General features: G+C 50.1%; 12 protein-coding genes across 12 annotated transcripts; 7 read left to right on the top strand and 5 right to left on the bottom strand.

The window, feature by feature from the left end:
• Positions 1-272: 272 nt before the first annotated feature.
• On the top strand, positions 273-925 carry PtrM4_024620 (RNA-binding protein (RRM domain); the record flags this gene model as incomplete). Its single annotated transcript, XM_066103626.1, has 2 exons — positions 273-848; positions 920-925. 2 exons carry the CDS (start codon positions 273-275, stop codon positions 923-925), a joined length of 582 nt encoding a protein of 193 aa, XP_065965828.1.
• Positions 926-1,355: 430 nt separating this feature from the next.
• On the bottom strand, positions 1,356-2,498 carry PtrM4_024610 (uncharacterized protein; the record flags this gene model as incomplete). The annotated part of the gene is made up of 1 exon (XM_001932224.1): positions 1,356-2,498. One exon carries the CDS (start codon positions 2,496-2,498, stop codon positions 1,356-1,358), a length of 1,143 nt encoding a protein of 380 aa, XP_001932259.1.
• An 804-nt stretch (positions 2,499-3,302) lies between these two features.
• Positions 3,303-5,079, top strand: PtrM4_024600 (uncharacterized protein; the record flags this gene model as incomplete). Its single annotated transcript, XM_001932223.2, has 2 exons — positions 3,303-3,329; positions 3,382-5,079. 2 exons carry the CDS (start codon positions 3,303-3,305, stop codon positions 5,077-5,079), a joined length of 1,725 nt encoding a protein of 574 aa, XP_001932258.2.
• Positions 5,080-6,168: 1,089 nt separating this feature from the next.
• Positions 6,169-6,656, top strand: PtrM4_024590 (uncharacterized protein; the record flags this gene model as incomplete). Its single annotated transcript, XM_001932222.2, has 2 exons — positions 6,169-6,252; positions 6,312-6,656. 2 exons carry the CDS (start codon positions 6,169-6,171, stop codon positions 6,654-6,656), a joined length of 429 nt encoding a protein of 142 aa, XP_001932257.1.
• Positions 6,657-8,331: 1,675 nt separating this feature from the next.
• Positions 8,332-8,634, bottom strand: PtrM4_024580 (uncharacterized protein; the record flags this gene model as incomplete). The annotated part of the gene is made up of 2 exons (XM_001932221.2): positions 8,332-8,421; positions 8,512-8,634. 2 exons carry the CDS (start codon positions 8,632-8,634, stop codon positions 8,332-8,334), a joined length of 213 nt encoding a protein of 70 aa, XP_001932256.2.
• Positions 8,635-10,716: 2,082 nt separating this feature from the next.
• On the top strand, positions 10,717-12,999 carry PtrM4_024570 (Fungal-trans multi-domain protein; the record flags this gene model as incomplete). Its single annotated transcript, XM_001932220.1, has 4 exons — positions 10,717-11,578; positions 11,636-11,765; positions 11,893-12,411; positions 12,459-12,999. 4 exons carry the CDS (start codon positions 10,717-10,719, stop codon positions 12,997-12,999), a joined length of 2,052 nt encoding a protein of 683 aa, XP_001932255.1.
• A 54-nt stretch (positions 13,000-13,053) lies between these two features.
• Positions 13,054-14,365, bottom strand: PtrM4_024560 (indoleamine 2,3-dioxygenase family protein; the record flags this gene model as incomplete). Its single annotated transcript, XM_001932219.1, has 2 exons — positions 13,054-14,004; positions 14,057-14,365. 2 exons carry the CDS (start codon positions 14,363-14,365, stop codon positions 13,054-13,056), a joined length of 1,260 nt encoding a protein of 419 aa, XP_001932254.1.
• Positions 14,366-14,712: 347 nt separating this feature from the next.
• Positions 14,713-16,182, top strand: PtrM4_024550 (Kynureninase; the record flags this gene model as incomplete). Its single annotated transcript, XM_001932218.2, has 1 exon — positions 14,713-16,182. The coding sequence occupies one exon, from the start codon at positions 14,713-14,715 to the stop codon at positions 16,180-16,182; it is 1,470 nt and encodes a 489-aa protein (XP_001932253.1).
• Positions 16,183-16,951: 769 nt separating this feature from the next.
• PtrM4_024540 (uncharacterized protein) lies at positions 16,952-17,257 on the bottom strand (the record flags this gene model as incomplete). Its single annotated transcript, XM_001932217.2, has 1 exon — positions 16,952-17,257. One exon carries the CDS (start codon positions 17,255-17,257, stop codon positions 16,952-16,954), a length of 306 nt encoding a protein of 101 aa, XP_001932252.2.
• An 838-nt stretch (positions 17,258-18,095) lies between these two features.
• On the bottom strand, positions 18,096-18,251 carry PtrM4_024530 (uncharacterized protein; the record flags this gene model as incomplete). The annotated part of the gene is made up of 1 exon (XM_066103625.1): positions 18,096-18,251. The coding sequence occupies one exon, from the start codon at positions 18,249-18,251 to the stop codon at positions 18,096-18,098; it is 156 nt and encodes a 51-aa protein (XP_065965827.1).
• Positions 18,252-19,027: 776 nt separating this feature from the next.
• On the top strand, positions 19,028-20,600 carry PtrM4_024520 (Mito-carr domain containing protein; the record flags this gene model as incomplete). The annotated part of the gene is made up of 2 exons (XM_001932216.2): positions 19,028-19,081; positions 19,131-20,600. The coding sequence occupies 2 exons, from the start codon at positions 19,028-19,030 to the stop codon at positions 20,598-20,600; spliced, it is 1,524 nt and encodes a 507-aa protein (XP_001932251.2).
• An 831-nt stretch (positions 20,601-21,431) lies between these two features.
• On the top strand, positions 21,432-23,067 carry PtrM4_024510 (uncharacterized protein; the record flags this gene model as incomplete). The annotated part of the gene is made up of 3 exons (XM_066103624.1): positions 21,432-21,668; positions 21,734-22,789; positions 22,846-23,067. The coding sequence occupies 3 exons, from the start codon at positions 21,432-21,434 to the stop codon at positions 23,065-23,067; spliced, it is 1,515 nt and encodes a 504-aa protein (XP_065965826.1).
• Positions 23,068-24,539: the final 1,472 nt, after the last annotated feature.

The following is a 24,539-nucleotide window of genomic DNA, read 5'->3' as shown; positions in this document are numbered from 1 at the left end:
CAGCCTTTGTAGCCTACAGTCAACGGCGTCACATAGTTACGAACATATCGATATCAAGAACAGACACGAGGACCATATCATTACATCACGAGATTACCATTCCTCAGGTTCCATTTTAACAAGTACATAAGTCGCAAAAGCCCCACGCTGAAGCAACCAACACCATGCAAGGCTAGAGCTTGCCAAGCCACCACCCAGACGTGCCTTCTTGACGTCTCGTACGCGCCTTCCTCACATCTCTCACTCCACCAACCTACTCAACACACACCACCATGAATTCGATCCGCGCCATCCAGCAGCTGAACAAGCGCGAACTTGAAGCCGGGATAAATCCAGAAGGCTCATGGCATACCGACTACCGCGACACAGCCTTCATCTACATCGGCGGCCTTCCTTTTGAACTTTCCGAGGGTGACATCATTACCATTTTCTCCCAGTATGGCGAGCCAGTTTGGATCAAACTTGCGCGTGACAGGGAAACAGGAAAGTCGCGAGGGTTTGCATGGATCAAATACGAGGATCAGAGGAGCTGCGACTTGGCTGTTGACAACCTGGGTGGAGCGAACATTATGGATCGCATAATCAGGGTGGACCATGCGCGCTACAAGCCCAAGGACGACGAAGACATGAGGGACAACACCATGGGCGAGCCCGAACTCCTCGACCAAGGCGACGAGTCTGATGGCGAGAGAAAGAAACGGAGAAAGACCGAGAGTGACAGCGATGAGGACGACCGACCGTTGCTTCCTGAAGAGATTGAACTCGGCAAGCTTATGGACAAGTTGGACGAGGACGATCCTATGCGTGACTCTATAATCAAGCGCCAGCAGGAGAAAGTGGACGAAGCCGTTAGGAAATTGAAGAAGCAAAAGCAAAAGGAGAAGGAGAGGGTAAAGCGGAAGGATAGACACAGCCGGAGAGATAGGTCAAGAGATCGGGATCGGCACAGGGACAAGGACAGGAAGAGAATCAAGGAGGGGGAAGAATACAGAGATCGCCGCCACCGCTCAGATAGAACTCGGGATAGGAGCGAAGACTCTAGAGATAGGCGCGACCGGCATCGAAAGCGTGAACGAAGGCGATCACACTCAGATGAGGACACAAAGCCCTCGCGTGCAAAGGGCTCGCGTTCGCCGCTTCCTTATCGGGCTCGTTCACCTTAAAGCTGTAGATTCTCAGGTATAATTACCTTTTCATATAAAGCACTTCGTGAGGTCAGACGAATAATCCAGAATACATTGAAAGCAGTCATGTATTCTTTAACGCTAAGTCAAGTAATGTACAAGCATGGCTAATAAGCTTTTGTGTACGTATAGTACTCCTACCACATCTTCCGAGCGCTGAAAACCCTCACTCTACTCGGTTTTCTCTGTCTGGCCCTCTCCAGCCTTCTTCTCCTCCTCAACCACAACTTTCTTTCCTACCGTCATGTGGTGAAAAACCCGCCATCGCTTGTGAACATACACATTAACCTCCCTACCCCTCGCTCTGTATCCCCGAACCAACCACTTTGCAAACTCATCCATACACTCCAGTGTCCTCTCCTCCTCGTCCCGCGGGTAAACCCTCTCCAGATACACGTTCTTCATCGACTCATGCTCCAGCATCGGCCGGAAATGAAAGAAATCCAGAAAGTCCTCTAGCTCCCTCGGCTGCCTTGTATCAAAGTCCTTGACTAGCCGACGCCAGTGAAAAGACATTGCTATCGTATCCAACTGTCCACACTCGAGCATCAAACAGATGTCTGGGTTCTTCTCATCGACGACCGGGCCGACGCAATGCTCATGGTATCTGCTCGCATGGGGGAAGTCTAGCTTCCTGATCACCGCGAAACCCTCTGTCGTCTCCAAACCGTTAGCTACAATGCGCGGAAACGTCGCCAAGCAGTTTGCGAACCAAGTTACAATCTTAAATAGCTTGGCTTCCTCATATTTGAAGATAAACCACTCTGTTGACTGCAGCATACAGATTGTCACTTCGCCCAGCACCTGCTTGTTGGTGAATGCAAGTACAGGGAGCCACGGTGCGTATTTGGCGGTCGGGAGCTCGCTCTCGGACTTGCGGTCGCAGATGGTGAGCTCAGACGGCCACGTCCACATGCAACAGGCCTTCCCAAAGTGGTCGGTGTGTAAATGCTTCTTGAGTTTGCCCTCTATACTTGCGGCTTTGAGGTACTCGGTGTACATCTTGAGGCGCAGTTCCGCAGGGAGGAGCAGGAACTTGCGGAAGCTGACGGTGCGCTGGTAGGTGAAAGTTATAGCTTCAAAGGCGTTAGTGGCGAGGTGGAGGAAGGCGAGGAGCGTTTCGTCGTACACGGGGTACACGGCTTGCGTTGTCATGAAGCCGAGCCCCGATGCGAAGATATCTCGGACGGGGAGGAAGTCTATGGGTATGACCTCCGGGGTCCAGTCGTCTTTGTAGTCGGAGACAGCGAGGGACTCGTAGTCGGGGTTGCAGGCCCAATCGGGCTCAAAGTCGTCAGAGGTCCAGCCCGACATCTTAAGTGACTGCTAGAAACGCTCAAAGTTTTGGGTGCTTCTGCTTTTATTACGATGGAATGCGATTGCTGACAGCCTTCAGCTCAGAAGAAACGTGATAGCTGAGTAGGGACTCAGGTGCAGAAACGAAGTAGAGAACCAGTCCAGCACTTGTTTATGTTTGTGCAGGCAAGCGTTACGTTGCCGCTAGCACCAAAGCGCACTAACCAGGAAGTTGACTTAGTGTAATTCACTCGGCCACTTCTTGACAGTGTACGCAAAGACGAAAGCGTAGACCCGCTCTCCTCACTCAAATATGGCGCACTATCCTCTTCTCCCTTTAAAGCAAGTGAAATTATAGTGCACTAAATGACTCTTGAGAGTCATTTAGGCAGGCAGTAAGCCCTTGATCTTTCCAAAGAGAGTACAATACTACGCGCCCCAAAAGAGCGATCATACGCGCACCAAAAGAGCGATCATACGCGCACTAATGGAAGGACTGAGCTGCTAGCGTTTTTTTTTTCGGGCTAGCGGTTCTCCTAGATTACAAATTTGCTGCGTTGATGTAATAATCATTTGAGGTCTTTTGGGTGCGGTGGTTTGGGGTGCCTCGTCAACTGAACTATGGTACCACAGGAGTTTTACCATATTAGCGTCGTTTTCACGAATGTCTAAAGAACCTATTTCTATAGGGATATCTTTCTTTGCTACTATCATCAAATCCCTGGTTCATCCCTACTAGTATACCGAACAACTTTTTCATTAAACAACCTTGTCATTAAGTAGCCTTGTTATCGAGAGTAATTGAAAACATCTACCGCTACAATGAAGGTTATCAGGCATACAGCTTGCGTAAGTATTTCTTGTTTCTATTGGTGATTTCTTCAAGACTAACATGTTCTAGGCGGAGACCAAGAAGACAGCCGTTAGTTCTTTCTGCGAAAACGACTGCGTTTCTGTTACGGCTACCGTACACGACCCAGTTCAAGATGCTATCCTTCAGGCTGCGTTTCAAGAACTCTCCGACATCGCTAGTGAATATATCACTTACAGCAATGATTATGGGTCAGTGTCAGACTGGGATACTCCTGTCGAAGACACCCTCCGGAACCTAAGGAACGCATACACAGCTTCCGTTCACAAGACCCCAGAGGATACAGTGTTCTTCAGCATGATGAGGGGCAATCTAAGGGGTATGCGACATGCCTACAACCCTTCTCCATTAGATCCTCGTGAGCATCAGTACATCCCCGGTGTTCTCCAAGGCGTGTATGGTTACATGGGATATCAATCGATCGAGAAAATTGCATTTGAGAGCATGAGTAAAGCTTTTGTGAATACATACGGTCTCTTCCAGCACCAGCGTGGCCGTTGCCCGTACTTGGATGACAAAGAGGAACAGTGCACATGCGAGTGGACTTACAACTCGGATATGCCTGTCATGGACATTTTGGAGTGCCGTGACATCCCGAGGGCTGTTATCTTCATGCACGAAGCAAAGAATTACGCGCCGATTGACAAGGTTGTATTCTGGGACTTGATGGACATGGTGGAGGAGTATTCCACATACAGCAACGACTTTGACAACTGGAACGATCCAGAGGTCGCGGCGTTCCGGGAATTCTCCGAGGTGGTCAACTACATATCATACGTATGTCCTGACTGGTTTCCAAAGTTTACCCAGCTCCCTACTGAACTTCGTGAACTCGTTATCCACGAGTATGCCCTTCTCGAGCAAGGTGCTGGTCGCTTGAGAAAACACCGGCACCACAACGGCTTTCGCAACCCGTGCTGTATGTGGCAGTACCCATATGAACTCATCGCGTGCGACAACCAGGAAACCTCTGTGTTCTCCAAGCCAGAGGCTGGACGCTGTCCGCAGGGCTGGTTGCCAAACCTTGCGTCTGTAAGTCACCAGATGCACGAAGAGGTTTTAGTGCTCATGCTTCAGCGCACTAAGCGTTACGACTTGAGGTATCACCACATGAACAAAGACTTTAACATGGCGACTTGGTTTCGCCAGTTCCTCGATGCGATCCCGGGTGGTCGTGGAAAGTTCGCCGTCAAGCACCTAAACTTCCCGCATATGCACTGGTTTAATCACCAACAGGGAACTCACACCTTAAGCAATTCGAGCTTCGAGTTAGCTGTCGCCTGCAAGAACCTTCGACAGCTCGATATGACCTTCCATGTTGACAAGATCTCTATTTGTAACCAGTCGACCCAGTTTGTTCGTCACTCTCGTCCTCTTGCATCAATCATTAACAAATTCATGCTGGAGACGTTGTTTGGTTGCGAAAATCTGGCGGAGATCTACATCGACGGCATCTATAGGCAACCATATTACGGAGGTAAGCCAGCTCATCTGAACGTGCTAGAGGATCTCGGCAAGTGGCTCATGAAGGGCTTCCTTGTCCAGCGCAGCCCTCGACGCGGAATTCGAGTTGAGCTCGTCCGTCGGTGGGGCTATTGGATGGGCCGTGTCAACGGTGATCAGGTTACACTAAATGCTAAGGACATGGCAGAGGCGGACGCACGCATCCGGTTCAGGAAGGCTTACATTGCATCTCTTACATTGCCTGGATCAGCTGCGATAATCTAGATGGCTCTGAATGTTACGGTTTCTGGAATATTAGGGATGAATTATCTGGTCTAGGTTCCGTGGGCATGTACATGCGCTGTAATGGAAACGGACTTTTTGTCTATCTGAATGTTGTTTTAACTAAGACTTTTCAGTCATAGTTATATACCTATATAGCGAGGAACTCTTATATATGATTTGTTTTCCAACGCGCCTTCAAGGTTAAGTACGAGCTTACCGTTGCACCTGGGTGTCATAAAATACATGACATATTAGTGCACGAAGGCCACTGTAGTCGCCCAACACGACTATTTAAGTGTCAAGCTACAATGCTAATAGGCGTGTTTGGCGACTACAGGACCTCGGGAGCCTTTATACACTAGTACGTTGAGTATTTCATGATACCCAGGTGGATATATTCTCTTGGTGACGTCATCGACTGCAAACTACTTGTTAGTGAGAGCTGTTGTAGACCTCGGGATGTATTCATGAGGTTATGTGTTCCGATGTCCAAATTGAGTACGGCTCAGTTACAATCACATGGTGAGAAGAGGATCTTGGATCGCCGCCATTAGAGTGGATTTTGGGGGTCTTAGAAAGATAGCTCAACAAAGAAGCGCAGAAAAAGCAAAGACTAGGAAAATGCCCATACCCTAATGACGCGACGAGATGGGAAAACAGCCGCCGAGTTACAAATTTCTATGCAGTGAAGGGGGCTTACAGGATAGGCTTAAGAACGACAACTCGAGATGGCTGTCGAAGTGTCTAGAGGCTCGCGTTATCGTGTTTGAAGTTGGAGCCCTTGACCAATTAGCGTCGCGATAATGAAGCTGACACCATCACTAGCGGCATCATCCCTGCAAACCTGGGGTAGTTCGAAAGCGGCCATTGAAGTGCATAAGAGCTTGCGCAAGCCAACAAGCTGATACACCGCTTTATCACTAGTGATACCCCTCTTCGCGTCTTCCCAACTCGTTGTCTTTGTCACAAACACCCAAATATACCAAATACCAACTTCAAATCCCACTCCATCACCAACACCCAACCATATACCAACCCAACTTCATATTTCATCAACAACATACCATACCAACCTCATATTACATCAACATGGCATGCCCTGTCATTGGCTCGACGAACAGCACTCTCCCACCTAACCATCCCTCTGTGGATCTCACAAAGGATGGGCAAATTGTACGTATACGAGTGAATGATGAAAACACATCAAGTATCACTAACAGCTATACGAACAGTGCCCAATAGTTGGTGCACGGTCGGAACATCATCATGACCTTCACGCACATCCTCCTGTGCCTACCAAAGATACCACGGCCACGTCGTGCCCCGCGCTCAAGAACACCCTGAACGAGCCGAAAGCAAAGGAGATGGACGACGTCGTTTGCCCGATAGTCGGTACCGCCACAAAAGTTCTCCCACCCGATCACCCTGATATGCTGAAGGCGAATGCCGGTGATGTTTGCCCGGTAACGAAAGCTACTGTAGGACATCATAAAGACAAGGTTCAGGTACATCCGAGTGTAGCGGGTGCTTCGGAAGGGGCTGTTTGCCCGGTTACAGGAAAGCAGCAGCTTGCATAGGGTATTGATTCGAATCAATTCGATGTCATGTCTCTTCCAGGTGCACATGAAGATTATGTCCTATGTTTATGATCATCTTGATATCCTCATACATACACTCCACCAGGTACTCTTGTGGATCACCGGGGTGTCATGAAATACTTGATATACTAGTATAAAAATCCCACTGTAGTCGCCAGACACACCTATTAGGCGCTTACCCACACTGTCAAGTATTTCATGACACCCAGGTAGGATGATGACGAACTCGCGCCACGGCCAAAGAAGCTAGGTCGATCCTCTTCTTCCTCTTTCTTCCCCGCTGGCGCTACCACACGCTTCCGGCGCGGTTTATTCTCGGGTTGCGGTATTGTCGCCACCGGAGCCAACATTTCCTGGTATTTTGCCAGGTCATCGGCGTATGTGGCCGATTGTTATTAGAACTAGCATCATCGTTAATGATAAGATACTGTCCAATCGAGCATTGGGGAGGGATAGTAGCGTATAGATCTAAAATCCCAGGTACAAAGCGTGGATACATATAGTACTGATGGGATGGTGTCCTGCATTGGTTCCTGGGGCCACTCTGATTGAGACTTTCACTCGCCCAGTACTATGCTAAGATATGATATAGGATTCGAGAATATCCTTTAATGTGCCATTAAATTCATTTAGAGGTGGAATAGCATGCACTAGTCTCGTAACAGCCCCTTTGGCCAGCCAGTCCTCTACGGCACTGAGACACAGGCATATCACTGGCTCGACAGATCCCAATGCTTTCCTCGCGACCAAAAATTTTGGCTCGTCGGCTATAGACTAGGGGTGGAACTGCGCATACCAATCTGGTCACTAGTGAATTATTCATGCCTAAGTCCTCCCGATCTTTATTTTGAATCTATACAACAGATTACAGATTTTATATTTTGCAGAACCACGTCGAACTTACTCCTAGAAAACAAACATCGCCCCGCCTTAAATACCGCGGTCTCACAGACGGGTCACAAGCTTTTGTATATTAGCAAGAGATTTATCGCAATAAGGAACATACATCTCTCGGCCGGGTAGCAAAAGCGGCACTGGTCGACCGACATCTCTTTCTACAGCCGAGGAAGTACAAGCACGTCGTAGAGGAATCATCAGTACGCGTCGAATAGGAAAGGTGGGCCGCACGATCACATACTGGCGATGGAACACATAGCCAGGATTTACATACGTACATACGTATATACCTGGAACCTGAATTTATGCCTATGAGCCACTGGAGCTATGCAAGACACATGATGACACTGATAACATGACGAACGGCAGTGCGTTGTTACTTCGCAGCTAACGTATATTTCTCAATAATAAATAGATAGTTTAGCATTAAACACTATGATGATATACCCTACCAATATTCCTTTACAATGGATAGGTTTTGGGGGGTATGCCGCACTCAAGGACCTATACTAAAGACAGTGCTAGGTGTACAAGATTGTATTCGATAGAGAGCTAAGCTCTAAGTCCCATGGCTATCTATATACTTGGAGTGAAGAAACAATATTGCGATTGTCTGATTGGCAAGTAGCTCGGGTAAGGGGAAACCAAGGTCATAGAAGAGGATAAAGGAGCAAAGGGCTCTAGTCTATCCACCGAAGGTCTCTATTCAGATCTTGAGCACTGGATGAACTCTGTTAGCACTAGAAGCGTAGTAACTCTATTGAAGTGAGGTACATACGCAGTAGATCTTGTCCTTTTCCGATTTCAAAGAGCAGTCGTTTCCTGCTGGCCCAGCGTCCGTCGTACACTTTAGAGCAGTTAGCAAGATGGAGCGCTACTAGAATCGCATGCTGTATCATTGCGAAGTACTGGTATGTAAATTTAAGAAGATACGTACCCTCCATACCCAAGGCTCATCTTGGTTTGGGTCACAAATATATCCGTTGATGCCGTCATTTTTACAACTCGCGGTCACGACGACAGCGAATGTAGATAGAATTGCGATTGAAAGAATCTTCATGGCGTAGATATGGAAGCAAGTGTGTCCCTTGATAAAACAATGCTGGAATGAAAAATGCTGAGGTATTTGGAAGATAGAAAGTTGCTTGTAGCAATTGCATATAGTTATACCTCCGCGCGCTTTCTTCGGGTCTATTCACGCACTACTAAGCGAGGTTTCGAGTATAGCGCTGCGTAATCAATCAGGGTAAGTAGAGCGCGTGTTTATGCTGAGTCAGATCCATCTTTAGTATAGCTCCTCAAGCCCTTCACCGCGTCAGCGGTGAGAGCATAGTGACACGTAATCAATCAGATTAGATCGCGCGTTCATAATAACCAGATTCATCTTAGGAGATCTCCCTTTGTCAGACGTCTCTCCACCACCCAACCGACAGACAGACATGTGTCTTCAAGAACGAGCCGGGGTGTCGCCGAATTGCCAATTACTGCTCGGGATCGTGTCTGGAACAAGCGAGATCGTCCCCCGATGCTGGAACACTTGACAAAAAGTCCTCAACTGACCCGCTCTCGTTGCTTCTCTCCCGAAATATCACCCGAAATGTCAGAAAAAACAAACCCCGCAAAGTCCGTTAGTATACTATATTGCCTGCTCCTGCACAAAAAGGTATGTGAGACCGTTACATGACGTTACAAGTATTGATATTCTAGACAGAACGGACGCCAATTGGAGAGCATTTGAGGTAAAAGAGCTTGCTGCTTACGCATGGCCATAGCTGTGATAGGGGGATCATTCTAGTACGCCAGGTAGGGAAGCATAGGAAGGTCTGTTGGGAGAATTTGGTGCCGAAGAAGCTTTAATCTCGCACTGCTACATAACCGATTCCCATGAATGGATTTAGTCTGGTTAATCTAGTTTGAGTTGAATTTAAAGTATGCCTTCCCTATCAACGTAGGTTGATGTCGACTAACTCCCGTTCTCCACTGTAACATTAGGCACAAGCCAACAACACTTCAATGTCATTGAAAATCTCCGGGTCAACCATCTCATCTATGCCACCATCGCCATCTGGCGTGAAACCAAGCAGGTTCTCGGGCACTATCCATGTGTAAGCACAGTCTGGCCATGCTTTGTAGGATCTACAGAGGGGTGGTTAGGTGGAGTTATTAGTTCTGGTTATTAGATACAAAACCGAAATGTTGATGGAATATGAAGTTGGGTTGGGATGTTTTCGAGTATCGGCATAACTACATCACTTTGCACTCTCAGCCCTGAGATTCACTTCTGTAGGCCTCCGCCGTGGTGGCGGCCCCTACTATCCTAGTTGGCTCAGAGAGCTTTGTCGCGTAAACTAGGCTACACGTATTGACGTATCATTCTTCTTACTCCGCACTGTGGAGTTCACAATCCTCTACCCAGATCAGGTTACCAAGTTTATCATATCTCTGAAAAGTCTTGGACACAATCACGCATTTGCAGCAATACGGCGACTGGATTTCTTTCTCTTTGAAAGGCACTAGACGGATGCTGCGAACGGAAACACATGTGATCTTTAGCATGCTGATTCAGGCGAAGTTACGTCGTGACGCGTTCGTATTCATAGCCGTGCTGTTGATGTAAAGTCCCCCACGTCACAAGCCATGTCATTAGCCCACCACATATCAGAATGTCGGGAACTCCTGGGTGACATGAAATACTTGACATCCTAGTTTACAAGAGCTACTGTGGGCGCTAAATGAGCCTATCATGAATGAAACAGTGGGGGTTATCCACACTGTCGTTTTCATTCCATGGCATCCCGATGGGAGCATGATTGCGAAGTGACTGATAATTGACAGTCCTTAGGCAAGACGTGTATTTTGCAGGTACAGCTTCCAAGGTGATAATGACGACGCGAGGTTCCAATTTGCTGTGGCGTCCATCGCCGTGGTGAATATACCGCACATGTCAGGTGTACGTCATACATGTGCTGTACTGAAAATTAATGTGTCAGGCCACGACGGATGTCGGCTGCGGAAGAAAAAGGATCGCGATGACCGTTGACGCCGAGGCTGAGCAAATGCCAAGCCTACTGCCAACCGCTGCGCCTTCCGTCGGATCGGAAAAGCAACACGGAACTGCCAACCACCACACCTGAATCTTGAGATGCCCGAGCCGGAAGCACGATCGGAAAAACGTCGCCGCATTGATCGCGTTACAGCAGCTTGTGATCTTTGCAAAAAGAGAAAGGTCAAATGCGATGGAGAGCAACCATGCGCGTATTGCACACGGAAGGATCGCGCGTCTACGTGTGTGTTTAGTGGTCCAACGCGCCTTCCTAATGAGCAGCGCACACCTCGATCCCGTGTTCCTTCAGTGGGCCGAACACCAAACCTTCGCGAAAATATCGAAGAGGAAGATGGAAATGGTACCTCGCTTTCTCCCACTTTAAGTAGAGAAGATCAACAAGGAGATACAGCAGTGCCTTTGGAAGGCCGCATACTGCGTGACGCTCAGGGAAAACTCATCTTTATTGGCGACTGCGCTCCACTGTCCTTCTTGCAAACAGTAAGGCATCTCATCACGTCTGAAGTTGACTCAGGGGTTGCTGTCCAAGCTGCGCGAGACCCCATCATCGAAATAACCCGACCGGAATCTACAGATCCACAGCAGTGTCCCTCGATCGACCCAGATGAAGTGGATATGCTAGTCAAGGAATATGTTACTGCCACTGGCGGCCTCGTTCAATTGTTCCAACCCGAGGACTTGGCACCCGAGTTGAAGAGTTGGGCAAATGGCCGTCGGTTAAGCTCAGATGATGCTGCATCAGCCGTTTTCTATCTTGTACTTTCTATTGGCGCACAAGAGCAGTTCGAAGACAAGGCAGAAGCTTGGTTCAGACGTGCTCGGGACCTGCTCCTAAAGTACATGTGTAGCAGCATGAACGTTTCAACCGTTCAGGGGTTTACACTCGTCGCGGTCTTCATGCTCAGAGCATCACAGCCGAATGGCGCGTATTTATACTTTTGTATGTCATTCTTAGCATTGGACTATTTGCTGGCCCTCACTGACGATTGAGGCATAGCTTTGGCTGCGCGTGCCGCGTATGCGATTGGTATTCACCGAACAGAAGTTAACGCTTCTTTTGGTGGAAATATCAAAGTAGTGAGAGATCGCATCTGGAAAAGTCTACGAGTTGTGGATCAGCTTATAAGGTAAGTTGATGCCAGATAGAGGTTGCGACGCATCAAACCACCAGTTTCTCTAAAATGGTGCTCTCATAGTGCCTCAACTTGATGTCGTTTGAGGATATACACTAACTACCTTGGCCTAATCATATAGTAACGTTCTAGGTCGACCTCCTTCAACGTCCGATGTTGATTGCACCGTCAAATATAACGCCCCAGAAGAGCCGCTAGTCGACTTTAGCGCAAATGTGCTGGATGCTAGCGTTCAGATCTTCATGATCATCGAACGCGTAGTCGTCGAGGTGTATTCTCGCAAGCGCATATCCTTACGGATCGCCGATTATGTCTCGAGGCAGCTGAAGAACTGGGCGTCGAAATGGCTACGAAAGCTTTCGGATATCACCAACAAGCAAGACGCCCGTGAGGCTGCAGTTGGTGCTTGTTCCACACTGTGCTCTTATTACTACGGAATCATGTTACTTACCCGACCCTTCCTCATATACGAGCTATACGAGTACATAGGAACTTCTTTAAGAAGCGGGGGAACACAGGCTGACCATCAGGAGAAGCGCAAGTATGCAGACGCGGCACTCGATGCTGCTGCGACACTCGTGGATACTTTGCTGGTACTGATCAATGCAGACCAGTTGCCTCGCAAGATGCCCCTGATAGTGTAAGTTGAGCTGCACTTCACAATCAAACAGGGCTGATTAGTAATAGATCCTGGCTTTTTACTGCTACACTCGTTCTGACGGTGGGGATCATGGGCAACTCCGGCCTCACGTTAGAGGATAGTTGCAAGGATGCAATTACCTGCATGGACTATTTTGGTAGGGTTGACCCTCACGCCCGTCAATATTCGCAGGTTGCCCAATCTCTACTCAAGATCACCACTGCGCATGCAAAGAAAAGAGCACTGCACCTGCGCCGAAAACGAAAGGAAGCTTCCTCGGAGCTTTTTGGTTTATTGTCATCTGATCAAGCTCTTAGAGCATCTACGGCAAATGGCGGCCAACTACGGCGGAGTTCTGAGACCTTAGGCACCCGGGACTCTGCCCAGCGCAACCTCCCCGCTTCGGCGTCACTTGATTGGACTATCTACGATGCGGACTTTTTCGCCTTGCCGTGGGCGAATGAAAACGACCAAGGCCTCCAAGATTTCCTCCAGCCGGGCACCCATAACCTTGAGGGCGCATCAGTGGCCGACATACCTCTGTTTCCCATCTATGACCAACATACGGGGAGCGGCTTGTTCCCGTAGTCCCATGACAGGTGTAGAAAAGTTCTAAACTCTATCCTAAAATTCTCTCCCCATTCAATGTACGACTTTCGTTTCGCTGGTCTCGTCCCGAGAAGTTCTTAGGAAGGGGATAAGCTTGGTTCCACCAGTCCCAACCAATTCTTGTGTCTTTGGCTTCTCGGCGACCATCTTAGTGGAGGCGGATGCGATGTCCCTTCTCTTTATCGCAGTAGTTGGCTTTCCCATGCGGCTTGGTATGATGATGTACCTGGTTACTAGTGCGATGTGTTTGTCGCGGAAAGCGCTAAGTGCCGCGATTGCTTCATTGAAAGCCGAAAGGAGGTCCCTGTTCTCTGGATGGCAATCCACGTAGTTGCGAATATTTGCAATCGCCTGCACGTCGTCGAGGAATCTAGCGTGGGGCCCTGGCATATAGCCACGCATCTCTGCATGGAAGCCACCGCTTCTGGAGTGATCCACCGATAGAACGGCATCGAAGAATTGTAGTAATGACGACTGACCATTGGAGCCACCTCGATACATCCGCCACGAACCTTTTCCGTCGCCTTCATCGTAGAACACCCCATTTGGTAGTCCTGCAGCACTCATGTTCATGCTGCCACTAAGAAAGGGACGAATCTCATGGTAGAATACTTGTGCGTCGCATCGCTCGTCCATGCGTTCCAGAAGCTGACCAATACTCTTCATGCCACTTTCGAAGTACTGCAGAGCACGAATAACAGTCTCAGCGTCGTTGAGCTCAGCCGCTTCCATAGCACCAAGCATGGCTTCAATCAATGGCCCGGCCCTTGCCTCCATGGCATTGGAGATTATAAAGAACCACGATTCGTCATCACTGCCGGTTGCAGTGTGCAATGCGATCATGTTTTCTGGTTGCGTCAAGTCGGCGTCGTCGCTAAGCGGTGTCCAGTTCCATAAGTTTAGTGCTGCGTATGTGGCGACTGGGTGGACCTCGAGACGCTCAGCAGTCTGGAGGAAAGGCACAGAGATTGCAGGAGGTAGTCGCTGCAGCTTCTGTCAGCATCCGTGATGGTAGTACTTGAGTACGGTCACGTACTTGTGATGGCTCGGGGCCAGTCCAAATATATCCCTGAGCTATAACCGCCAATAGCGAATGGGCTCTTTGCCACTCTGCTTCGCTAGAAAGATGCGAGGTTTCGAGGACTGGCAGCTCGTCTACCCATTCTCTTATCTGCTGCCTCTCGATAAGTACTGGGAGATGTTCAACGATCCTCTCCCAGGGTCGGTAATAGCCATGCGGTAATTGGCGTAAAGGTGGCTCAGCAGGTAAGAATCCGTTCTTTGAGATACCATACTGATGGAGTGCGTCGCGTGAGGGAAGGACTGGAATTCTATGAGGACTCATCGTGAAGGATGTACCAAGGAGGCTCTCTGGGGTTTACGCCTTGTTTTGATATGGCGAAACCCGCATTTATGCGCCGATAGCAGTGACCCACTTTCATGTGGTACCTATAACAATCACAAGGTTGACGGATAGTTGTCGGATCGACCCGACGGAACTTCGTCCGTTGGGCCGAAAGCTTGGTGATTTAGCGCGTTCCGTTCCGTCGGATGGATATTTTGAGTGTCAACGCGTCATTCGAAGTGCAATTTATATATCTTAGTCTCCCAACGTGTCCTTGGAAATTTGATTAAGAATCTCGACCAAAACTTGTCAAAACACCATCTACATCAACTCATTTCATATTACCAATGGACCTGACCAAGGCTGTCGAACAGCTCCGGCAAGGGCAAAAGCCGCAATGGCCGGCGACCTGCGAGTCATTGGAGTTTGCGCAATCTCTCGATGCGAGTAAGGGAATTTCGTCAACTCTCCGCCAGAACTTCATTGTACCGAGCAAAGCGCAAATTCGGCGGAAAACTCTCAAGGACGACACTCAAACGGCGCATCCAGCATCAAATTCAGAGGATGAGGCGATCTACTTCTGCGGCAATTCTCTAGGTCTGCAACCAAGAGCTGTGGGCGAGCACCTGAACGCATATCTCAAAACATGGGGTTCAATCGTCGTTGGTGGTCACTTTACCGCCCTTGAAGACTCCCCTCTCACACCCTTCCAAGACATGGCGGCTGCGTGCTCAAGCAAGATGGCAGACATTGTAGGTGCTTCGCCCTCGGAAATTGTCGCAATGAACACTTTGACCATCAACCTGCATTTGATGATGGCAGCCTTTTACAAACCAATGGAGAAGAAGCACAAGATCATGTGCGAGTGGCGGCCTTTTCCCAGTGACTGGTACGCCATCGAGTCACAGATTGAATGGCATGGTCTTGACCCAAAGAAGAGTATGCTGCTAGTGGAACCGGACGATGGGCATATCATTACAACAGACAACATCCTCAGACTCATTACCGATAATGCCGATGAACTTGCTCTCATCATGTTGCCCGGTATCCAATACTACAGTGGCCAGCTTCTCGACATCCCTACCATCACCGCACATGCACGCAAACACAACATCACCATCGGATGGGATCTAGCACACGCCGCCGGTAACGTCGAACTCAAGCTCCACGACTGGGACGTTGATTTTGCCTGCTGGTGTACATACAAGTATATGAACGCTGGTGCCGGTGCTATCGCGGGTGCTTTCATCCACGAAAAGCATGGCAACAATGACCACTACAAGGGGCTAAAGGGCTGGTACGGCCACGACAAGTCCTCTCGTTTCTTGATGGACAACAAATTCGTCCCCACACCTGGCGCGCAAGGCTTCCAATGCTCCAACCCCTCAATCGTCGATCTCACATGCCTGGCCGGCGCCCTCAGCGTCTTCGAGAAGACCTCAATGGCCGATCTTCGCTCAAGATCACTACTCCTGACCGCATATGCTGAGCATCTTCTTTCCCAAATAGCCGCACGCAACTCAACAGACGGTGCTTCTCCCTTCCAAATCATCACACCCTCAGATCCTCGTTTCCGCGGCGCACAGCTTAGTGTTCTATTACCAGAAGATATCTTCGATGATGCGAGTGCGGCGTTGGTTGAGAATGGTGTTGTCTGTGATAAGAGGAAACCTGGTATCATCCGTGTAGCACCTGTGCCATTGTACAATACATTTGGCGATGTGTGGAGGTTTATGCGGGTATTTGAAGAGGCGATACGGGAGAAGAGGCAGGAGAGACATTCACAAACGATGCCGGCGGTTGAGGCGCGGCTATAAGTTATGCTATTTGGCTTGGGTTTGAGCAGTTGTTCGAGTAGAATTGTATAGTCATTCTGAATTCATTTTCATGAGTACAAAGAAGCGTTGTGCAAGAGGACGGAAACGCCTAGGTGACATGGATAATTGACAGTGAAAGTGTGGGTAAGCCCTTTTATCCCTAATACTATGGGTATATCTGGAGCCTACTTACAGGGGCTTTTATACACTTGCACGTCAAGTATTCCATGTAATTCAGGTGCGAGCAAGGACTTTCTCCGTTGTTTGTGTCAGCTAACCTTTTGAGCTGGCCTTTGCGGTCTAGCTCGGTAACACAAAATTAGAGTTGAGTGCTTGTGTCTAGGAACGAGATTTTGGAAGAGTTGAAAGAGGGAGAGGTGCAGGAATGGGGCCAGATACAGGGATAGGAGAAGAATCGAGTGTATTGAAAACGTATAAATGGGAGCATACGATATCAGCATCCAGAAAATGATTTATTTTGTATTGGCTACCGTGATTGCAAGTTCTCATCCCAATTTAAAGCGATGTAGTCATCGTGGACGAAAAGTCTACATCGACAATCTATGTGCCGGCTCAATTTTAGCAAAGCTGCAAAGTCCAGAAGAGCATCCCTATTTCACAGCCAGCATTCATACAAAGGAACTTTTAACTCTCAAGGTCGTATTATACAGACCTGAATGTTGAACATGGAGAATAATTCTGTTCCGGGAGGGTATACGGAAGGCCGGGCACTAGACTTGGGTCTCATCAAAGCATCTCTTCAACTATTTCAGAAGTTGACAACGAGGAAGTGCCAGGAACACCAGTATGTCCCCCGCAGTCCTTCAGCCGCTCGCATCAAGTCTTTCTCTACGAAATTCTGAAAGCGGTTGCGGTTGGTCGGGACTCCCTTGCGAAGGAAGTAGAACTTGATGCTGGTGTTGCCAACACTCCACTTCGTAACCACGTTGGTTATGGTTCCCTTTAGCTCATTGTCGTTGTTGATGTCTTGGAGACAAAGGAGGAGGAGAGAACGGACGCAGAGATGAATTTCGACAAGAGGGTTGGAATCTTGCTGTTGGAAGTAAGTGTGCATGTCGTGCACACACTGTGGGGGGGAGTTGGTCACGCGGAAGGTAGATACGCAGGATGTGTACTTCTCCTTGGAAAATGGCAATGGGGTCCTGAGTCTCCTTCGTGGTCTGTCTACCACTTGCGTCGGTTGAAATGGCAATGTAAACAAGAGCGGTACCAGGTGGCGCTGTTTCTTGGGCTTGAGTCTGCGGAAGGAGTTAGGTTGATAGGCGATGCGGGTAGAGTACCGGGACCGAGTGGATTAGACAAGGATGGGGTTGCAGGTGCGTTCGAAGAGGAGGTGGGAGCATCAAGGTCAGTCCGCAGGCTCCCAAAGCCCCATGTTGGTTCGGAATTGGTACTTGAGGTGGAGTTCATGGATGCCCAGAATGAAGCCATTGCTTTAATCAATGACTATTTTGTCATTTTCTATGGCTGAGTTATTAGCAATTTTTAGGGGCTGGTGAGCGTGAGGTGGGTGGGCGTAGTAGAGACAGATTGCCTCAATAAGGTAGTGGGGGGCGCGCACGGTCGCTTTTTCGTAGATGAAAGTGAAAGTGAAAATGGAATTAATAATGAAATACAGAGAGCGGAGTACCACGTCTGACGTTCACCAACGCGCTAAAGGCTTAATACAAAGTGATGTCGCACAGTTGCTATCGACCCAGTGGGGCATGATTAAGCGGGACTTAATTGATACGTAGTCTGCTTGCTACGTCACTGGTACTATGGTTCAGTCGACCCGAGGCACCCAAAACTACCCCGTCCAAAAGTCCTCAGAAGATTACATCGACGCAGCAAATTTGCGATCCAAGCTGTCTGCTTACTACAAGAAGAGCGTGAGAGTGAGCACCAGCACGCTATTGGAACATATGACTGAAGCTGAATTGATAGTTCCTACCCCAAACCTTGATAACACAACAAAATTGTTGAGCGAGTTCTGCGAGGATAACGAGAAGTATCCAGAGTAATACAACGAATATAGACAATAACAAGATGGACTGGTTTCCGCTCATGTTTTTGTTCGTTGCCTGGCTGAAAAATAAGGAAGCTGTCAATTGCGCAAACGTGAGCTTATTGACCCAAATCCACGTGTCAGAAGATCGGGTCTAATAGAATGGCATGGCACTGATGTGCAACCATTTGCATATCACAAGCCATTTCTCTAGTTTACTTTTCGAATGTAGCCAGCGTGTGAATCGATGGAGATCCTTCTCGCAAGCGAGTCTTCCTACGTCTTATCAAAAACTGGCTATGATTCTTCTCGGAGGATACTTTGAACTGCGATCAATACCCATGATAGATTCTCGCAGTCCCTTTGAGTACTCCTTTTGCTACAAATATTGCCGTGACGCGTGCCGTCTCTGAATGCAGTGAATCGAGCTCGCCGGCGTCGTTTCGTGCACCGCGTCGCTCGCTCGGTACATCGCGTGTGCGCAGAACTAATGCGATACTCAATACGAGGTATCGCGGGCGGCGACGACAGTCGGATGCAACTACGGGCTCTCCCGAGCGGGTTGAGGTGGTGGGGAGTGTGCTCCAGGTGGTGTGGTTGGGAAAAGGTAGGGAAAGGCATCTTCACAAGCGAAAGCTGTGGGCATGTTAGCTCGGCTATCCACTGGAGCTCTGGCCTCATCCGAGCGCCCCAAATGACGTCTGGCACTGGTAACACAAGGAGCCCGCAGTACATCCGCCTCCGCAGGCCATGAGTGCCTTCCCCGCGTTTGGAATGCTTATATACTACTACTATTTCCTTGCATCTTAAGGCGTTTCTTTTCCATTATTATCAACCATGGCTTCTAACGGCAGTTCCGACAAGATGAACTACATCTATAACTCGCAGCTCGTAAGCTACTGACATGCGATCGACATCTCTATACTAACTCCGCGTCTAGGATGCCTTCACGCTCTACCACATATCGCACGAGAAAGACCATCACAGCGCAGTCGGTCCTGCACTCCCAGCGCTTGGCCATGCGACATCAGGTGCTCTAGGAACGGCGATATCGAAGCTCATAACATACCCTCTCGACGTCGTCATCACGCGCCTACAGGTCCAGCGACAACTACATCACGATGATAAGCACCCACACTACAACGGACTCTTGGACGCCATCGAGAAGATATACGAGAGGGAAGGCGGCCCAAAGGCTTTCTACAGTGGTGTGTTACAGGAGACACTCAAGGGCGTCGCAGACAGCTTCCTGTTCTTTCTTGCATACTCCTATGTGCGACAGAAGAGACTTGATGCACGCGACAATGGACGAAGTCTGCCAGCGCTGGAGGAGATCGGTATTGGTGTAGTCGCAGGCGCTTTCTCCAAGCTCTTCACTACACCGATTCAGCAGATTGTCACCAGGAAGCAGACAGCAGCAATGATGACGCAGGACTCAGCAACCGACATACCACCCCTGTCAAGTACAAGAGATATTGCAGCAGAGATCAGGCGCGAAAAGGGCATACAAGGCTTCTGGTCAGGATACTCTGCCAGCTTGATCCTGACTTTGAATCCTTCGATTACGATGCTGCTGCACAAGGCCCTGCTACGTCTGTTGGTACCAAGGGCCAAGCGCGACAATCCTGGAGCACGGGTTACCTTTTTCCTGGCAGCCATTAGCAAAGTTCTGGCCTCGACCGCCACTTATCCCTTCTCGCTCGCAAAGACGCGTGCGCAAGTGTCTTTACAGAAGCCCACATCTGGCACTGGGGAGACGTCGGACAAAGAGAAGTCGGGGGATGCGCTGAAGTCAAAGGCTTTGCAAGCTAGACAACGAACTGTCTTCAGTACCATCTTGCGCATTGCACAGACGGAGGGAATGTGGGCTCTTTACGAGGGGTTGGGAGCTGAAGTGTTGAAAGGCTTTTTCTCTCATGGTATCACCATGTTGATGAAGGACCGCATTCATGCTGTCATCATTAGTCTGTACTACATGGTGCAAAAGGCGTTGGAAATGTACCCTGGGCCCAAAGAAATGGTGAAAAAGGCAGCGGACGATGTGCAGAGTAGCGACGCTTATGGGAAGAGCATCGAAGTGGTCGGAAATGCAACCGAGTCGGTCAAGAATGTTGTAGCAGAGGGCTCACAGCAGGCGCAGGATCTGGTAGAGAAGAGCAAAGACGCTGCTGGTGATGCATACTCAAAAAGTGCACAGACCGTAGAGACGGCAGCAGAGACGGCGTCGTCGACAGCCCAGGATATGTACAACAAGGGTAAACAAATGTTTACCCAGAGCCAGGATGCTGCTGGTGAAGCCATGGAGAATGCCAAGACTGCAGCGAGCGATGCGTCACAGCAGGCTAGGGATGCCGTAGTGGATGCCAAGGTCAGAGATATCAACGGCCCTGATAGCGGCATCAAAGAGTAGGAGTAATATTTAGTAATAATCTGGTTGGACAAAAATTGTACATATACCCCTTTATCTGAAATACAAATGCCGTTCATCTGGATGTAATTACCTCGGTGGAATCTGAAACGCTGTACACGTGGTGTTGGGCATTTTGCGGGATGGTTTCTTTTTGGCAGTATTTTGAGGGGAAAATGAGTCAATAGACGAGTCTGTGCCCAGTAAACAAGGCAGTGTCGTCATGTTTGTATATCTGGTGGCTGAGCAAAGAGGCTATTCACCATCAAGGTTTGCTTGTGTGGGTGCGCTGTCTCTCTCTGCGCTGGCGTTTGTGGGGATGTCTGGCTGCGGCACGTTCCATGTGTCACACTCGGTGGCTGGAGGCACCTGCCCGCGTCGACCTGGTTGCCCTGGAGAGTCAGTGCGCTAGCCATCGGGCTCCGCGCCCGCAGTGCCTCCATCAACAACCACTGCTGGCGACACACAACACTGCACGCCGCAGTCCCGCGGCCTACTGACTACTAACCATCATAGGGACAGGCCGTATATTTATAAGCCTACAAGAAGCGCGCGCAGAGGCGGCCGGCAACTCTGAACTGGCTTGGGCGCATCCATTTGTCGACAACACACCGCATACGACAAAGTGGAAATTGTCAACCTCCGACAAGCACAGCAGGAGCAATCCGCGCGCCGCCCAGCAGTTATCGCATTCGGTGCGGTAGGCGCTGGTGACGATTCCACGACAGCGCTTTCTTTCGCAGTATCATTCCGACGCCTCGTCACGACACCCCGCCTGGTCCAATCCCCCCCTGATCATCAGGAGCGATTCACCGTCGCGACCACGGACCCACCATGGCAGCCGACGACAGTCACCCCTCGCCGGCTCGTTCAGGATGGGCCAGTCTAGAGGAGGAGCTGGCCTATTATAAGTCGCAATATGAGACGTTGGAAGTGGAGCTGCAGGAGTTCCAGGCATCCAGCAAGGAACTCGAGGCCGAGCTAGAGCGCGATGTCGAAGAGAGCGAAAAGCGGGAGCGGAAATTGCAGGAGAAGGCAGAGAAGTTGGGATTTGAGGTGGAGGAGTGGAAGGTTTGTGGCCCCCGACACGTTGGCGCGTATCTGCGCCTCTAGAACAGCCACTAACAAAGTCGCAGACCAAGTACAAGCAAAGCAAGACGGAAGCCAACAATGCGCAGAACACTCTGCAGAAAGAGATTACCAGCATGCGCGAGAGCCAGCGCGCTCTTCAAATGCGCCTACGGGACATTGAAGTACAGAGCGATGATTTCGAGCGCCAGGCACGCCACCAAACATCCTCCCTAGAGGACGTCGAGTCAAAGTACAATGTGGCGATTGAGCGGACGGTAATGCTGGAGGAGGAGATCAAAATCGGCGAACAGGAGCGAGAAGCGTTGCGGATAGAGACACAGCGACTTCGAGATGAACTGTCAGATTTGCGGATAGAGGCGGAAATTGTGCAGGAGAAGCTGCGCATAGCAGAGGAGACGATTGAGGGCCACCACCAGCGCAAGGTATCTAATCATGTCTCTGGTGATGCCCTGAGACCACGCTCTCCCGTCTCCGAGGCTTCAACCTCAGCTACTAATCTTTCTTCGCCAACGGCCGCCTCTACCCCGCCGCACTCGAAACCAGACGTCCCGCACCCAGACACAACGCCTCCTTCTCCACCCCTGTCTGATGCACCCATCACAACAAGACATGTGCCCTCTACGCCCATGTCTAGGCGCAAAAACTCGGTTCCCCCATTGGATCCCGGAACCACACCTCGCGCCGGTCTGTATCAGCGCGCCCCGCGCCATTCGCGAGGTCCCAGCGTGTCGGGGGTATCGAGACCAGGTACCAGTGCCAGTGGGCGGGCAACGCCTTCTATACGGACGTCTGCTCTAGCTTCACGAGGGCCAAGGCCAAGCTTTGGGGCTGCCGCACCACCGGCGACTCTGCCAAGATCCGGATCACTTTACCAGATTCGCGGGCTAATTGGCAAGATGCAGAAGCTTGAAGAGCGGGTCCACTCGGCGCGATCCAAGCTTCCTGCACCGACGAATACACCGCCGAAAGCCAGTCCACGGAATGGTAGCGCCATGGGACATCACGGTGGTGTACCGAGCACGGTTACCGTGAGAAGCGGCAGAAAGCGCAGCTCGCATGCATCGGCGGCTTCGTCCGTTAGTGGTGCTTACGAGTCCGGTGTAAGCCGGCTGTCATTCGGTCGGTCAACTTCTTCACGAGAGCCTACCAATAGCAGGCCAAGCAGTCGAGCATCAATGTCGTCGCAATCGACACCAGCAAGACCAGGGAGCAGAGGCAGCAACCGGACGCCCCTTGGTCATTATCAGTCTTCGTCAATCAGTGGGATGGATCCCCGGATGCCGAGGTCACGCAGCTCCATGAGCGGACAATCAGGCGGACATGGTCACTCGCAGTCCTTTTCAAAGTCGCTACGAGAAAGCGACACTGGAAACCATAGCGACGGAAGCGGCGCTACTACTCCATTGGCTCGTCGACTCACCATGGAAAAGTCAGGGATCCCTATGCTGAGCGGAATTCCGAGGCGACAGAGCGCATCGCGGAGGCCAAGCGCCAACTACGACGGCGGAGAAATGGGTCCCCCTGCAAGGCCACGCAAAATGTCAACGCAGCCTGAAGAAGAATCTTACTAAGGCTGTGGCGGCGCCGTGCGAGGGCCTGGGTGGAAGAAGCTGCAGAGGCTTGTGCATGCACTTTTCGTCGTTTCTGGTATATGATTTTACGGCATTATACCTCATGCATTCTGGAGTTTGGTGCGCCATGGACGCAGGCACTGTGTTCAGCCTACTGATTTGATTGTGATTGGAATTCAAGGATGGGCATGCAGTTTGGAGCACCTTTGCACATAGTTAGAGGCCGGATGGCGTGGGGAGGGCAAACCCTTTGGGGTACTTACATACAGTATTACTGATAGCTTTTTTTTTCCTTTGTTAATGAATATACCCCGATCACACGATGTCAACGGCTCGTTTGTTCCTGCACCTTCAACGTCTGGGTTGCCCTTTGCGGACCAACTTCTGCTTTCGGTATGCATTTCGAGAATCTGGGGTAAAGTGCATTGGCGTGGGCGTGGTGTTGTCGCGCAAGAAAATCATCGTACGATTCTGATGTCAAAACTGCGGGACTGGCCGCACACGCAGCAGTGCACGCACGCGAGACCCTGGATCTCGGAATGCACGTCGGAATCTTAGCTCGCACCCATTCTCTGGGGAAGGGGTTTGCTTGTCAGTTCAGTAACTTCAACAACGTCGCTGTCTCGCATTGCACCTGACCCGCCATAAGCAAAGGCGCTAAACAAAATGGAAGCTTCTCGAAATACACACCGCCAAGGCGCACATCGGCACAAGACGAATGGAATCCGCCGCTACTCAAGACGGTAGTTTATTCAGGCGTCAGACATGTTGCAATGTTGCTACTCCGAGACGCTCGATATACTCCGACAGCGGCCGCATTTGATGGTGATTGGGTGGCCGCGACGGACTCCGAGGTCTGACCTCGGGGGCGGAGACCCGGCCATCATCGATTTTTGGGTGACATTGTCAATTTTGCGACAGTGAGACAGTGGCTGCCATCCATCTAGTGCTGGTGTGTATCATAGTGTCCGTGTTGGTGGGTAAAGAGGCCACTCATGATGGGCGGTGGGGAGATGGACGGTGCGAGGCAGAGAGGCTAGGGCCTTGTAGAGGCTGAAGTGCACGAGGTGGACGAGAGGGGTCAAGATGGTATTGCCAGGCTGAAGCGCAAAGATGCGTGGGATTATTGTATTCTAACGGATCAACGGCAATGCAAAGTTCTTGACCTGCTTTTGCTGAGAGATAGCGGGAGCTCAACGCTCACCTACATGCGTTCGGGTGTCCCGCGGGAGGGGACTAATGCGGAATTGCTCCCAACAGGCCTTTTGTAGACATCGCG

Source organism: Pyrenophora tritici-repentis, chromosome 1, assembly GCF_003171515.1.
Source record: "Pyrenophora tritici-repentis strain M4 chromosome 1, whole genome shotgun sequence".
Taxonomy (NCBI): Eukaryota; Fungi; Ascomycota; class Dothideomycetes; order Pleosporales; family Pleosporaceae; genus Pyrenophora; species Pyrenophora tritici-repentis.
The sequence above is the reverse complement of the archived record's forward strand: the minus strand, read 5'-3'. Positions and strand labels throughout refer to the sequence as shown.